At 34.4% G+C, this 15,432-nt stretch overlaps 1 protein-coding gene across 2 annotated transcripts in view; it reads left to right on the plus strand.

Annotated features, from left to right (window-relative positions):
- The window catches only part of SNTG1 (syntrophin gamma 1), a 318,609-nt gene that overhangs the window by 166,008 nt on the left and 137,169 nt on the right, over positions 1-15,432 (plus strand). For both annotated transcript variants that reach the window (XM_030971023.1, XM_030971024.1), the window contains exons 3-4: positions 3,790-3,924; positions 14,994-15,050. In XM_030971023.1, coding sequence (XP_030826883.1) covers positions 3,790-3,924; positions 14,994-15,050 — 192 coding nt within the window. The remainder of the gene's footprint in view (positions 1-3,789; positions 3,925-14,993; positions 15,051-15,432) is intronic.

The raw sequence follows: 15,432 nt of genomic DNA on the forward strand, positions 1-15,432 counted from the left end.
TGTTTTGGTATGTAAGAATTTCTAAATTCCTTTTAGGAAAGGAATCTTTAGGCCAGATCTTTTATACAGCCCCTATGGGCAATGTGCTGTAAGTCAGGGTATAATTTTTAAGTGGCCTTTTTTCATTGCCTTGTTGCTAATAATGATCAGAGTGTGACCATATTCTCTGGAAAAGCAGTCTGCCTTAAGGGCTCTGCCCACCTCAACTGTCCTCTGGTAGTGACCTGAAGCAGAAGGTTCACCACAGGCTGGTGTGATAAAGCAAAGGGAGATCAGTTTTCAGCCCCTCTTGTAATTATATTAGTTCAGGAATTGTAAGCAGTTCCCAGAACATCAGCTCTTGCCTCATCAGTGTTCTTATCTAACTCAGCTTAAAACTGTGTGGAATGAGATGACAGAGGCAGCCTTGTGTGAGTGCAGCATTCACTGCATCTCTTACTTAGGTACTACTACCTTCCTTCATCACTGCTTTTGCCTGAAGCCACAGGCTCTTCTCTCAGGTGGAAGCCCTTTCACCTCTTTCCAATGCTTCCATATGCATTCCTTAACGTACCTCCTCTGCTTCATAAAAATGTGCAACTTCAAACACTCAGTTTTCTTCCCATCTTTGCAGTGCAGGAGCCCAACTCTATAGATAAGGTGACGCTCTTGGTGATTTGGGCTCAGTCAAAATTTATTGGCTTAGCAAACTGTTATCAGCTGAACTCTGCTTCTCTCTGCATGTTTGCTGTGAGGTGATGCAGTGTGCCATGTGTTTGAGCACAAGAGGATGCCTTGCATGGCCCAGCAGCTCAGCCCATGTGCTGTTTGCGCCCCATTGCTGTAAGACAGGAGTAGGGCTCAGCCGTCTGCCAGTGGCATGGGAAAGGCTTGGAGGGAAAAGTTTTAGCACAGCCTCACATGGAATCTCTTAAAAATTGGTGTCAGAAACAAAAGGCAATTATCAGCCTTAGCTCTGTACTCCCACACCTCATGCACACATATGCACACACATGCACAGCATCTAAGCTCTTCAAATGTAAGAGAGGGCAGGGCTATAGGCTATACAGCTGATCAGAATAATTTTGCACAATAAATTTTGGCCACATGAATAAAAATGTTGGTGTGTGCAGCAGTTTACATGAAAATACATATACAGGTTGTCTTCCCTAATTTCCAGCTCTAGAACAGGAACTCACATCTTTATTTTACTCAGGTTGTGGATTACTTTGAAAGGACTGGGTGAGAACAGCAAGAAAGAGGTTTTAACAGACAAAAATGAAACAATTTCATTCCAGTCTTTGTTCTCAAGGTCTTCTTTTGAAGTTACCTAATGAAACTCAGCTGCGTGCTTCTCTTTAACATGGTTAATGCAGCTGTCAGGCTGGAGAGGGAAGGTGCTAGTATAATTGAAGATTTAATTTTGAACTGTATTGTAAACTAGCTTTCATAAAACCCAACAACAGTAAAGTGGTTCATTATGTTTTAGAATGTCTGATGTAAATAAGGTCTCTGAGTGTGTGTAATCAATCTTTCCAAGGGCCAAAATATTTTGCTGTTCCCAAGCTTGATTTGGTTGTTCAGGCTGAATAGGCTCAGCTCATATGCATTTAGAAACTGACTTGAATTTTAATTTTATTATAATGTCTAATTGTGCCTGCTGTGGTTGCCTCTAATTCCTGCAACCCTAGTAGCCCCTCAGCTTTTGCAGAAAGACTCTAGAGATTTTATAAGGTTATTGACCAAATCAGAAATGTGCAATCAAGTAAGACAGAGTTACTATACCTAGTGTATGAGAGGCAGAATTTATTCTATTGCCAGTTATCCAGGGAGGAGGGAAGGCATATAGCAAACTTTCCTGCAGAAGACAGGCGTTTTCTAAGTTTTAGCCCCCTAGTTTGACCATAATTATTTACAATCCACATTGTTCAACTTCCATTGTCACTTACTGCTTCCTTCACAACTTCAAGGATAGAGGAGGCATCTTAGCGTGTAAAGGAGAAGTTCTAAGGACATGACCACTCTTTGTTTTAATATTGTAACATTTTATGTATGATATGAGAGAATTTTTCAGTGCTACTGAAAACCTAACTCCTGTGATCCATTTATTTCATCTGTGTACATTAATCAGTTTCTGTCTTATCCTGCTCACAAAAAACAACCCCAAAAAAAGTCATCTTAATATTAGAAAAATGGTGTAGGATGAATGTTGACCAGAGGTTCGACTGACCTCAGTGTGAGTTCAATGCATTGAGCTCTTATTTTTTTTCTTATTCTTACCTAGATTAAAAAGAATAAAAACAATGTCAAAGCCACTTGCAAAGTCATGGCTGATTTATACATATTTGCTCCTGGTATCCAAGAAAAAACAATTTTCAAAGTTTGAGTGTTGAGTATGGAGCAGCAGTGACAGAACAGTTTGTCAGTGGAGACCATTATATAGAACTATTTAAAGATTGTCCTCGACCTTTCCACCTCTTTTAAAACCTGGTGAGAGAGACTTAAACTTCTCTTTTGCCAGTGGCCTACTGTCAGTTCCATATTTGTGTTTGTTCTTTCCATGCTATGGATGTAAGAGCACATTATGGGGAGATCTTCCAAATCCTCTTTTAAACTCTTGTCTGAGAAAGAGCCCTCAGATTCATCCAGGTCAACCTTGGCACTTAAAGTTTAGAGAAATACTTTTCTTTCCTTGATCTCCTCTTAAGCCAACTTCTTACAGTTGTTGGATTGAAATCTGACCTCTGTGAAGATAGTGAAGGTTTTATTGGCACTGATGAGTCAAAGGTTTTCAATATTTTCTAGATGCGAATTTTCATCAGAGATACATATGTATATATATTTATATATCTATATATCTATATCTGTATCTATATATCTATATATATGTATCTATGCAAATGCTTATGCTGATAAATTACTTGTAAAGCAAAGGTTTTAGATTGTTTGTAAGCAGATTTCTCATATTAAAAAAAATGCTCTACCAATAGGAATTTTGTCCATTGATGAAATGTTTCAAAGAGTGCTATTTTCAACATAACCTTCAGGAGAAATTAAATACTGATGGTACTTTCATGTGTCAACCTTTTCAGCGCTCACACTCTCAAGTATAATGCCTCAAAAGATAGTACAAGTAGGTGCTACCACAAAGGCACTGTTGATTGCTGGGAAATCATTTATTATATATTGAGATGTCCTACAGAATTCCTGATCTTTAGCCATAAGTGTAATATACAGAAATGGAGCCAGAACTATGTTACTACAGGGAGTTTTAGTCTTTATTTTCTCTTTAGCTCAGCATCCTCATTTGAAAAGGAACATAAAAAAGTTAAATCCATACTGTATTCACAGACAGACAATAGCCCACATCTGGGTTCATGTAGCTGTTGATACTCACATCTGGCTCTTTTGGAGGTGTCATTGTACGTGTTTCTGTGTCAAAAAGTGTGTAATATGTGGAGGATCAGCTTTTATTTTGTGTACAAGTGGGGTATTTCATCAATTAATGAAAAGATGGGAAATAAGAGCACAGCTGATTTGAAGCAATTTGGAAGGAGTTTCACAAAATCGTCATGGGTGAAATAGCACCTTATTATTGCAAAATCTGCCTTTAATATTTACTACTGTAACATTTGTTCTCGTAATCTAAACACAGTAAATACAATGATCATTGAAAACAGTCTTGAGTATTTGTTAACATCTTTATGGTGACTGTACCTATCTATCAAGTATTCTTATTCAAAATATCACTTCTAACAATTCTAAGTGCTAACTGAAAATAACTTTTTTTCTTTATTCCCTCCTTTGAAGACAAAGACAGGGGTTTGTTTGCTGCAGGATGGTAACCAGGAGCCTTTCAAAGTGCGACTGCACTTAGCCAAAGATATTTTGATGATCCAGGAGCAGGATGTGATCTGTGTGTCTGGTGAGCCTTTCTATTCTGGTGTAAGTAGTTTTTATTTCTTCTTTAAGATGTTCTTTACAAAGAAACCGTGCTGTGTGTATGTGTGTGCGGGTGCATACACACATCTTTATGCATTTGCTTCCATGGATTGGTATTTCATTTTACACTGTTAACACTAAGTGTATTTTAGGGCTTCTTTTGTGAGTAAATATTAGCAATACTCATCTAAGAAGCATCAATAAGAAAATAAGGTATATGCATGACTGCAGCACTGTTTCTCTTCTCTCATCCTTGGGTATTGGAGCCAATGAATGTGGGAGAAATGACACGAGAATGGTTTTTACAGGGAGTACAGATACCTCAAAGTACCTGTATCTAAGTATTGTCTGTGGAGTGATAAGATAATTATATCAGGGCTTTGCTGGTACAGGAATTACCTTTTATCCTCTTTTGCTTGGGTTCCTTCCTGTGGTAGGCCAGCACTAGACTTCAGGAATGCTGTGAGAGTCACTATCTTTAACAGCATGTCATGTTAACAGAGATGGAACAGAGGGATAATGGGCTTTTTGTATTACTGTTTTTACCTGATGTGTCAAATTCCTTATTTAAGCATCATATTGAATTTTGTGCATGAGAAATTACAATTATTTGGAAGATCTGTAAAATTTTATACAGAATAATTCCAAAGGGTTTAGAGCTATTGTAATGCAAAGTGTTTATTTAATATTAGGAGATAGGTACAAAAATAATAGAAAACATTTAGTATTAATTTCTGTAGACATTTTTATTGATACTGTAATTATATTTTATAGAGATCTCCCTTTAAGCTAAGTAAAATAATAATAGAATTTCATGTTAAATCTTGTGAGGCATAGTAGTGTGATATCTGTTTATACAAATGTTTTGTTAATGCTATTATGTCTGCTTTATTATTTAATTGCTGCTCTTGCCACATACTTGCATCTCTAAATACAAGCACAGTAAAAAGATAGAAAGCACAAATGAAAAATAAATTGGTAGAATGTTAGCAATGCAAAGAGTGTGAAAGATTAATGAAAAAATGTATCAAATTATCCTTCTTATGATTATGAATATGTCAAGGTGAATTCTTCGGAGCTTTTCTCTGAAACAAGAGGAACACATTGCTCAGAGTCTCCATAGAGTCTGGGTCTATTTGCTTGACAAATCTGACATTAGCTTCTGACTGTTTCATGCTGAACAAAGGCAGTTTGCTAACACAGGTCTGTATCCTTTATGTGGAATATAGATGCTCCTTTTACCAATCAGAGTCCCGTGTTCCTCAATAGACAGGACATCCAACAGCCAGGATAGAAAGAAGTTATGAGTTCAAGCTCAAGCTGTAGTTGTTCAATTAGCAACATAGACTGTGGCACCATTATTTCACCAACACCATTCTGACTTTATTTATTAAAAGATTTTATCACTCAGAAATATGACTTTCATTATTCTGCTGTAATATCTGTAATATCCTGCTGAACTTGTTATTTAAATGTCTTCATGAAATGCATATTAATTTTTTTCCCTTTTCACAGCAAGGCTTTCTCTTACAGTGTTTCTCTCCTTAGTTTTGCAAAGGCTCTGTAGAAAATAATGAATTATTTGCTTCCCCAGTTAAACTCCCCCATGTTATTTGCATATTAATGCATAACTCATTAACTGATAGATATTAGTGTGTTGATGCAGAGTTTTTTTCCTGGAAGTATCGTTGTTGGAGTAGTGACTTCTGAGCACTTTACTCTGATTTCCTTTAGGGTTAAGTCTAGTTTTTTTTAGCAGTAGGTTCATTCCAAATAAGGATGATTGGCATTTCACAGACAGTTAACGGTCCTTTTGTCATAGGTAATTTGAATAATCTGGAATCATGTACCTTGGTTGTATACTGTAATCACAGAAGTCCCACAGGCTTCCTTTTTTTTCCTCCCTGTTTTTCCTCAGTTTTATTCCTGATTTATTAGGTTTAATTTGTTTGTTTGCATATTTTTCCTATATTTTACTTTGTTGGGTTTATTTTGTTCTGTTTTTCTGTTATTCTAGATAACTTATTGCATTTATCTTTCCTTTACCTGAATTCTGCAAAGCAAGGGATTTCATTAGCAACTGATACTTAATGCCTCAGAGAATGAACTCTTTAAGCATAAAAATAAAATTTTTGTCTAAGGAACAATAGTATTGCTAAATTTTACAGACAAGTAGCTACAGTAAAAGTAATTTTTAATCTGTTTAAATAAATAATCTTTAAATGATTTGATTGTAAGGTTTTGCTTTACCACTGCTACACTGGTATGGAACGAAAGGCTATTACTGTGTTTCTAGTTCAGAACAGTGTCTCTTCTGTTTGTTGAGTCTGAATCAATTTGCATGCTCCTCTGTGTAGGACAGTCTTTAAACAGGCACTTAACGTTCCAGCAGCATCCAGATCTGCATCCTGTGGAATAATCTAAATAAAATCAATGGCTCCTTAGGAATGAAGTGCTGTTTAATGTGAGTGTATGGGATAAGGACCTGGTTCTTAATTTCGAACACTTCCTTTTGGTGTTAGACAGTTCTAGTTTCCAAAACTAAAGAGGTGCAAAGAAACATTGTTTCTTCTTTTGTTGTGTACAGTTTGAAGTAAGAAAATAAAATGCATAGAAAATTATAAGCAAAATAAATAGTGTTTATTTATTAACACTAAAAAAGGAAAGCATCTGTTGCTTTAGTGGTCTGAAAAAAGCATTAATGAGGGTTCTGCAGCAATTGTACCTATAGCAACTCCATACAGGATCAACCATCATTCAAATGATCATGGACTACATCTAAATTTGAGCATCAGTTGCATCAATAAGTATTAAATATATTTCTTTTTGTGTGCAATAAGAAGGTCTTGCTTTCCAAGAGAAACAAGTGTAGCGGGTTCAGCATTATGCTGCTAGCAAATACCCAATGTAGATTTGAGCTCCCGTGCAAATGACCAAAATTGGGATGAGAACATATTGTGAAACTCAAAGGCAATGTTGTTACTAATCTGAATTAAATCCTTGCCTGTTGAGAGGTTTTGTGTTATGGGAAGTGTTTGCCTCAGTTGGAGTGGCTTGTGTTGGAAGATAAGACTGCTGTCCCTTAGGTCAGGTACACCTTTTTCTCCTGGAGCGGTTACTAAATGTCCCAAAAAGAGTTGAATTAAACCATGTAGGAACCTCATCACTATTTATGGCAGAATTGTACAATATCTTTATCTATTCTTTTAAGCGTATTTCTTTAATTTCTTGAAATTACGCTCACAAAAGTTTGCTGTATGGTGGTCCATATAAGAATGTGCAGTGAGGCAACTCCCACTCTTTTTAGACACACATTTAAATAGCCTGGACTAACCAGGAAAGCCTAATGCTGATCTTGGTGAAAATTATGATGGTAGAGGAAATAGATAGCCTAAGGTATGGCATATCTGAAGTAGATTTGTTCCTAGGAAAGGTTTTAATATTTGCCATTCCAGAATCAGTATTTTTATTTTAGATTTAATCCTCACAGTTTCTATTACCTTTCCTGAACATGAAATTCAAGGAAAAGGATTATTGTGCTATATCAAGATAAGCAGTTTGTCTGTTTAGGAAGCTGTGGATTTTTGCTTCTTTTCTTTAATAAATTTCATTCATTGATTGTACTCAGAATTTTTCTATACATAGAGTCTATGTGCATGTGAGATCTATAAATTAAGAATATGACAATGAACCATCTGACAGAATGGACGACTTGAATCAGCTACTCTTTTTTCTTAAAGAATCAAAATAAACTGCAAGCAGCTGGCAAATTGTTAGCTACTAGGGTAGTTTGTATTTCTACAAAATTTTCTTAAATATTCTTTTAAAGGGTCATAGATTTTACAAAATACTGCTAACTCACCTGATGATAACATACAGATGAGTCACATCTCTTCCAAGTAATTTATTTCTATGGTGCTGTATAGTAAATGCATTAATTAATTAAAGATTAAGAAGTTCTTTTAGTGGTTTGATTTTTTAATTAAAGATCTTTGGGGAAAATTTGTGTGAAGGTCAGTCATAATTCAATACCAATAAAAAATGAGAGAATGGTTTTGGGTTTTTTTTGTGAATTGATAGAGCAACAGCTCTCGGAGTAGCATGGCATTTGTCCAAGCTTTTAACTGAGGTTGATACAATTGTATCTAAATGTAGCCTATGGACTGTAATTGGTTTTGTGATTAAAAAACTATCAATAAACACCTTTACTAAGGCCAGGATGTAACACTGTCTCAAAATGTTGCACTGCAGCCAGATCTGTTTTGTGATATTGTAAACCACATCATCTTTTTCTTTTTTTTTTTACTGGAAGCGTAAAAAAAATTATGTCTCACTTTTAGGGTTGTCTGTATGCTATTGTGAAATCGAGTGCTGAAAGATTCATAAATATATACAAAGCCCATAAAGTATTAAAAAAAAATTAGTTGTTAGAGATTTTCTAATTTTTTTTTAGTTTTGTATTAAAAAAAGTATTTTAAATTAAAAACTTTACACAATAGAATTTTTTCTTGATTTTAAAAATTTCAATAATAAAGTTATTAATTTTTAAGAATAAATTTAAATTCAGAACACAGCACTTAGGGATGACATGCCTGGGAAATCACATGAAGTTATTACATTTTCCTTGCTTGAATATTTATTTTTTTGAGATTTCCTGAGAATTAATTTTGTATTTGTTATATTGGATCATTCTCTTTTGAAAATTATGAATTTTCTTGTCATATATTTTAGTATTGCTAAAAAAGATTCAATTAACACTAGCAATTTAAATGAATATAAATAGAAGAAAAAAATTAAAATCTTAAAATGGTAAATTATAGTTTTGACTTATTTTTTCTATTGCCTTTATTTACAATTTTGATTCTGATGTGCGATTGAATATTATAAGCAATGCCAAAATGGAACTCCCTGTCTTGTAAAGAATTGCAAATATGTGGACAGATAGGTAACTTTTCAAACACTTTCCATTCTTGTTACCTTCACAAAGCTACCAGTAAGAATCTTTCGGTTTTTTATCTTTTTGGTATCTGTCAGCTATTCAGTGGAGTGAATCCATTTTTTCACTGAAGTCGTCAAGTATCTATCAGATGATTTTCCCCTGCCAATCTGGACAGCTTTAAAGTGACAACCTGACAGATGTAAATATGATTATTTAGGGAAAGCCTAAGGCAGCTTATTTTTCTGGAGCTACTTAAAAGTAAAAAGCATAGCAATCTGTTGAGGTTAAAAGTGCCATTTATAATGCCAGATTTGAAAGAAAATAATGACTTTTCCTCCTTGGATGAAGGCTTTTCCTTCCCAAGAAAGAAAAATATTGCAAACCAGAAAAAACTCAGAGAACTTAAAACATTGAAAGCAGTGGATGATGCAAGGCAGTTGCTGGAAACTACAGAGGAATGTTCCTTATGAAACCTGGTGGAAGTTCAGATCCTGACTATGGGTTTATAGGTTTGTTTCTCTTTAATTTCTGTACTAAGAAATGCAATATTCCTGAAGTTAACCAATTGTATGAGTGGAAATTTTATAAGTAGATATTTAGGTGAGTGTTTCAGCTTTCAAGCGTAGGCTGCCGGACCAGAAACATTTTGAAGTATGAAGGATTGAGAGCTCTTTTTCATTCTAGTCATTGTTATCAGCCTGCACGACACTGCTGTGTTTGCCACCCTCAGTTTCCAGCGCAGATGCAGAGGAAGGGGGATTTCCAGTTGACCAGGCAGGTTGCAGCCCTCCCTTACTGCCAACCTCCTCCAGTTGCATGAGGAACTGAAATAATGAGACAAGCTTCAAATGCCACATGATGGAGGTTGGTAGCTGATGAACAAGTCTGCTGGCAAACCTTTTTAGCACTATTAATTCAAATTGGGAATCTGACTGACCTGTGTCCTTTACACTCAGAATGATTATAAAGCTTGCCCAGGTAAATTAATCCAAAAAAATGTCACTAAGAAAGAGCAAAGCACAGCACAAAGCATTACCCAAAAGAGGACTTAAAACCTAGAAAATGTATGTAAGGATTCAATAAAATTTTAAAAATCCTCATTATATTTTCTTATTTCAAAGTTTAGTAGGATTACTAATAACTGATCAATTATATGAGAGTGTGGCCTTGAATGTATTGTGGCATCAAATGTTACCAGGTTGATCTATGAAGTTGCTGCCAATGTATTGATTTTATCTTTATACTATTACATTTTAAAATTTATGTTCTACTATTTTCCTCCATTTCTTCCTCCTACATCTTTCCATGTCATTGTACTGTTGTAGATTCCTCTCCATGTCTATTCCTTTTTTCCCCACCTCCTGTTTTGTGCTGCAAACCTTTCAGCTTTTTATCACTTTCTTCCCTATGTAAAATACCTTGGTCTCTCTTCTAATCCTCTGAAAAGAGAGGTCTTGTTTTCTGTCTGTACCTAGACAAACTAATTCTTAATACCTTTACTCTTGTAAGATGAATATCCAGTCTCACCAGATGAATAACCATACACTGGGAAAAAGGTTGAGAAATGGTATATTTAAGTTTCACATGCTGTTAACTCAGTTTTGTTAAGATTTTTGAAGTTTCTTCATCCTTTTGTTCAATATATATTTGACTTCTTTCACAGAGACACAGTATTTGATATTAGATCTCGTTAGATGACTGCTTTATATTATACAAGATAGATAGTTTGAAAAATATTGCTAACCAAATATTTTTTAAGAGTCAATTAAATAATTATAAACATTCTTTTACATCATATTCGATTCAGTATGAAATACTTGAATTTTTACTATGCTCCAAGATGTAACTTAAAAATAACAGTATCTCTCAACTAAATATAAATAGTTAATGATTACCTATGATTTATTACCTAGATTCTGGGTTTTCCTTTCCTCACTATTTATGTTGCTCTGTGTTCACATGGTCATTTTTCACTTCTGATCTTACTTATGAAAACATTTATGTTCCCCAGAAGATCATATGGATTTTGAGAAATTTTAGTACCTCTAATGAAAGCCTCAAAAACATTGTTTCTCTTTCACTGCATAGCTCTGAGGAAGATTTTTTTTTTTTTGGCGGAACTCATTGCTGTCCTTTCCAGTCAATTTTCTGAGACACATGGAAAATGCTGACAGCATGGCAGCAGCTTTGTGTTTTTCAATAAAATAATAACTACTTTTGTTCTGTTCCAGGAAACAGCAAGAACACTACTCTGAATCTTGCTTTTAAGAGTCCTAGGAGCTCTAACCTTCCTTCTGTTTCTTATCATGTAGATAACAAATGTGAAAATTGAATTACAAGCTCACAGAACACTTTGTGTAGTCTTGATAGTGAACTAAGTATCTTTTCATCTCAACCAAGTTTTATTTTGTAAACTTGGAAATGAAGGTGCTTTTGGAATTTGCAAAACCACTGCAAATTCATAGTATATCATGTGATGCAAAAAGAGGGGAACACATAAAAATATTAATAGAGAATCAACAGAACATCAGTATTTTTAACCTGAACAACAAAATAGTCAGTCAGGATACTTAGAGCACTTTGCAACTTGTACAAAATTTTTTGCCTTCAGAGTTCTTGCTGTGTTTTATGAATGAATAGTTATAAATCTTTTTAAGAACTTAAAGCTATTAGACCAGAGAAAGGCTTTTTATTATTGTTATTGTTCACTTGAAATGCGAATTAAAGGCATCAGAACAAAATAATTTGCTTCAGATTGCTGGTTAAATTTATTTTGAGCATTAATCATTATAGTAAAAATATGTTACATTAAAATATATTGCTTTGCTGACAAGGTATATTCCATTCACCTGGGTTGAAAATGGCACTGAAAGTTAAGTTTGGTTTGGGGTTTTTGAGGGTTACATAAAATAAATCATGTGCAAATCAAATTATAAACTTACTTAGACAAAGGAGTTTCCTGCCAAAACATTTCAAAGCAAGTATCTATCATCAAAATACTGATTCAAGTTACTTTGTAAGTCAAAAGGGATGAATTTATCTTTTTCAAGCTAAATTTGACATTCTGCCTCTATATTCGATGCAGTTCATTAATAACTAATTTGGACACCTGCTTTGACCTGCCAGGATTGAATGTGTTTATTTTTCTTTATCAATTACAAAAATAAACTTGCATGGAACAATGGCTGATTAGAGCTGGGGCTTTGTCCCAAACCAAAATTCAGGTGTCTGAAATGTTTGCTTCTAACTGTTCTGGAAATGCTGTTTCACTATAAGGTTTATATGGGATTTTAAATTGCAGACTAAGGGATTACTTTTACTAAAGAAATATACAACTTGTATGTAATTCTGATTTGTACTTTGAAGGTCATTTGCATGTTTGTTATTTTAGCTAACTTGATGTAAAGAAAATGTAATTCTGCAAATAAGCAAAGTATTATTTCTTTATTGTAAAACTCAGAGGTGTGTTGATTTAGCCTGGATTAAATACAATGCAGTGCCTTCCCTTCACATTACACATCACTCAAGTGAATCTAGTTTGCAATATGCTTTTGAAGTGAAATTCAGTTCAGTAACTCTCTGGTCCCAAAATATTTAAGATCAAATTTCAATGGAGATAGAAAAGAACCTAAAAAAAAATACTAGACAAAACCCTCTGATACATTATGTTGAGCTGAAAAAGTGTCTTGAAATTTTTCAGGTTTCCTCCCTTACTTCTATACAGTTTTGCCTATTTAGAAATCATCCATGCTAACATGACTTTTTTCACACAAAGAAGTAGTGCTGAACTCCAGTGTGAAATCTTTCTAGTTTCCTGTCAGACAGCACTGGCAAACTCACAGAAGACCCTGGATCAAGTGTTTTCAGGATTATCTTGAAGTCTGATAGTGTGCCTTTGCTTGAAACTATCTTGATTCTGCCTTTGGTGAAAACCAAAAAGTATATTTTATTGACTCTTTTATGTGAGCACTTTTTTATGGGTACTTAGGCGCGTGTTGAGCTATGAAAGACAACAAGGACAGAAACATTCTTCAGTATAGTTTTCTGTTAGGTTTTTAAAAATGTGGCTTCAGCTTAGGATATGATCAGATGTCAGTATTTACAGTGACTACTGACTCATCATGAACTATTTACAGTGACTACTGACATATCATGAACTACAAATTTTATGAAGTTACATGTTTTTCACTGAGAATATTACTTTGTTTGAAATTTAATCCATGTATTGTCCTTTTTTCCATTCATGGTTGATGTAACACTAGCCAGTTCAAGCCAGTTTAGTGAAAGGTTGCTATTTTTCAATGTCATCTTAGCATAAGTGTGTTCTATTTGATTTGAGCATGTATAACAAAAAATAACAGAATATATTGACTCGAGTGTACAAGTCAAGTTCATGTTCTGTGCTCCATGTTCAGCACAAGCTGGAGGTGGAAACAAGATAAAGTTAACAGGAAAAATACAGCTCCCAGTGGAGCCACAGCTCAGTGTTTTCTATTCATTTATGTAAACTCAGCTTAGACCACACATGAGACTGTGGCCTATATTGGTTTATCCTGAATATATTGTCAGCACTATTACCTGCCATCTGATACTGTGACAGACAAAAGGTTTTCTACATTTTCTGAGTACAGTCTGTGGCCTTAACCCAATCTGTGGGAACTGCATTATGAAAGTTCCTTTTTAGAGGTTTATGTCAAAAATAAAAATTGAAGTGTTTGGCTATTTAACAGCAAAATATATACCTTTTAGTTATAATAAATATTTGCAAGCATTTTACATTTTTCAAGCATTAGCCTAAATGAATAATTGGTAGTCTCATTTTAGGCAATCCATTTTGTCTTTCAGTTCAAAACATTGGATGAGTTTATGCTTCCTCTTTCCACAGTTACTCAGTTCATATTTGTCACAAATGTGAAAAAATAAACAAGGTGATTTGATTTTCACCAGATTTCTGAAATGACAGTTTTTCAAAACTTTTATGTGGTACCTCCTTTATTTTCCTTTCTGATAATGAAGTAAGGAAGAAAAGAAGTATATCTGTATGCATTTCATCCTTCCTGTCACTGCTACATTTCTGATGATCTGTTCAAATCTGACTGACACTGAACCATCTATGCTAATTGTGTTGAAATAAATATAATTAAATGTCACATGCATGCAGACTTATGCCATGAATTGATAGTAGCATAATAGGTAATTAAATGAGTATAAAATCAGACCACATGTAGAGAGCATTCAAAAATCTACAAAATTGATATATCTGAATCTCGATATATGGAATAGCTGCTAATATATTATTTTACCATTACCTAAATGTACTAAATCTAAATGATCTGTAGTTATAAAGTCAACAGAGAGAGTAGGAAAAAAACCCAAAAAAATCTTTTTTGTGAATGTTTATATCTAAGACAGATAGTAGCCTACAGTTTTTACAGCACAAATTTTTAGACAAGCAATAAAAGGAAAAAGATGGGCTGCTTTTAGTAGTTGTAGGTTATGGCTTATGATTTTTAAACCATTGGTCTGAGATCAACAGTGGCTGGTTATGTATTAGCTTCTGGTGGTTTTGTTTTTGGTTTTTTTTAAATTTGGATCATTACTATGCTTTGAAATGAATTCATGCAACGTGTGCACTTGTAAGGCTTTGATTAACGTCAATGAGTGGTCTTGGCAGGCACAAGTTGTTTCCCTTTCAGATGAAACTGCATTGAGAAATGCACTGCAGGAGTGAACTGTATGTACTTCAACATGTAGTGATCAACCTGCAGATGGGACTAGTTTAGGACTAGTCACGGCCTTAACCTCTGAAATGTGTGTGTTGTACCATAATTGTCCAACTTCAAAGGTCTGGGTTTTTTAAAGCATTGCAGTACTTGCTAACACGGTGTGAATTGAACAAATTGATTTTTCGTTGGTTTTTTTTTTTTTTTTTTTTTTTTTTTTGAGACAGGCTCTCTTCTTCCAGGCTTTGTCTTTTTCCTGTGGATCATAGGTTTCATGGGATTTTAAGTTCAAGAACTCAGAACTTCATTAAAACAACAAAAATCAACGTTGAAAAAACTTATTGAAGTTTGAATATAGTTGTTTTGGCAGAAGACCTTAAATCTAGCAAAACTTGATTTCTTTTTTCCAGGAAAGAACAGTAACAATTAGAAGACAGACTGTAGGAGGATTTGGATTAAGTATAAAGGTAAGATGATATTTTTGGTCTATTTATTGCATATTACACAAAGCATGTCTTTATATATAATCATTGTTACTGTTAATGAGTCCAAACTATTTGAGAGGACTAGAAACAAGACAGGAAACAGATTCTTATATGTTAGATACTGTTACAGCAGGCAACTAGACCTATTCTACACTATGGAATGGAAGGCAATCATTCACTTAAAATTCAAGCTGACCAGCTCTGTAATAAGGTTTGATGTAAGACTTGCGAAGTGTTTTCAACTGTATAGACTGTACCTGTTCAGCTTCTCTCTAATTTAAATAGTTATTAATGAATGCTAAATTACAGTGACAGGCACAAGGAACAGCCAGTAAGTTCATAATCAATTCTGCTACAAAGAATA

The sequence above is a fragment of the Camarhynchus parvulus genome, chromosome 2 (assembly GCF_901933205.1).
Source record: "Camarhynchus parvulus chromosome 2, STF_HiC, whole genome shotgun sequence".
NCBI classification, from domain to species: Eukaryota; Metazoa; Chordata; class Aves; order Passeriformes; family Thraupidae; genus Camarhynchus; species Camarhynchus parvulus.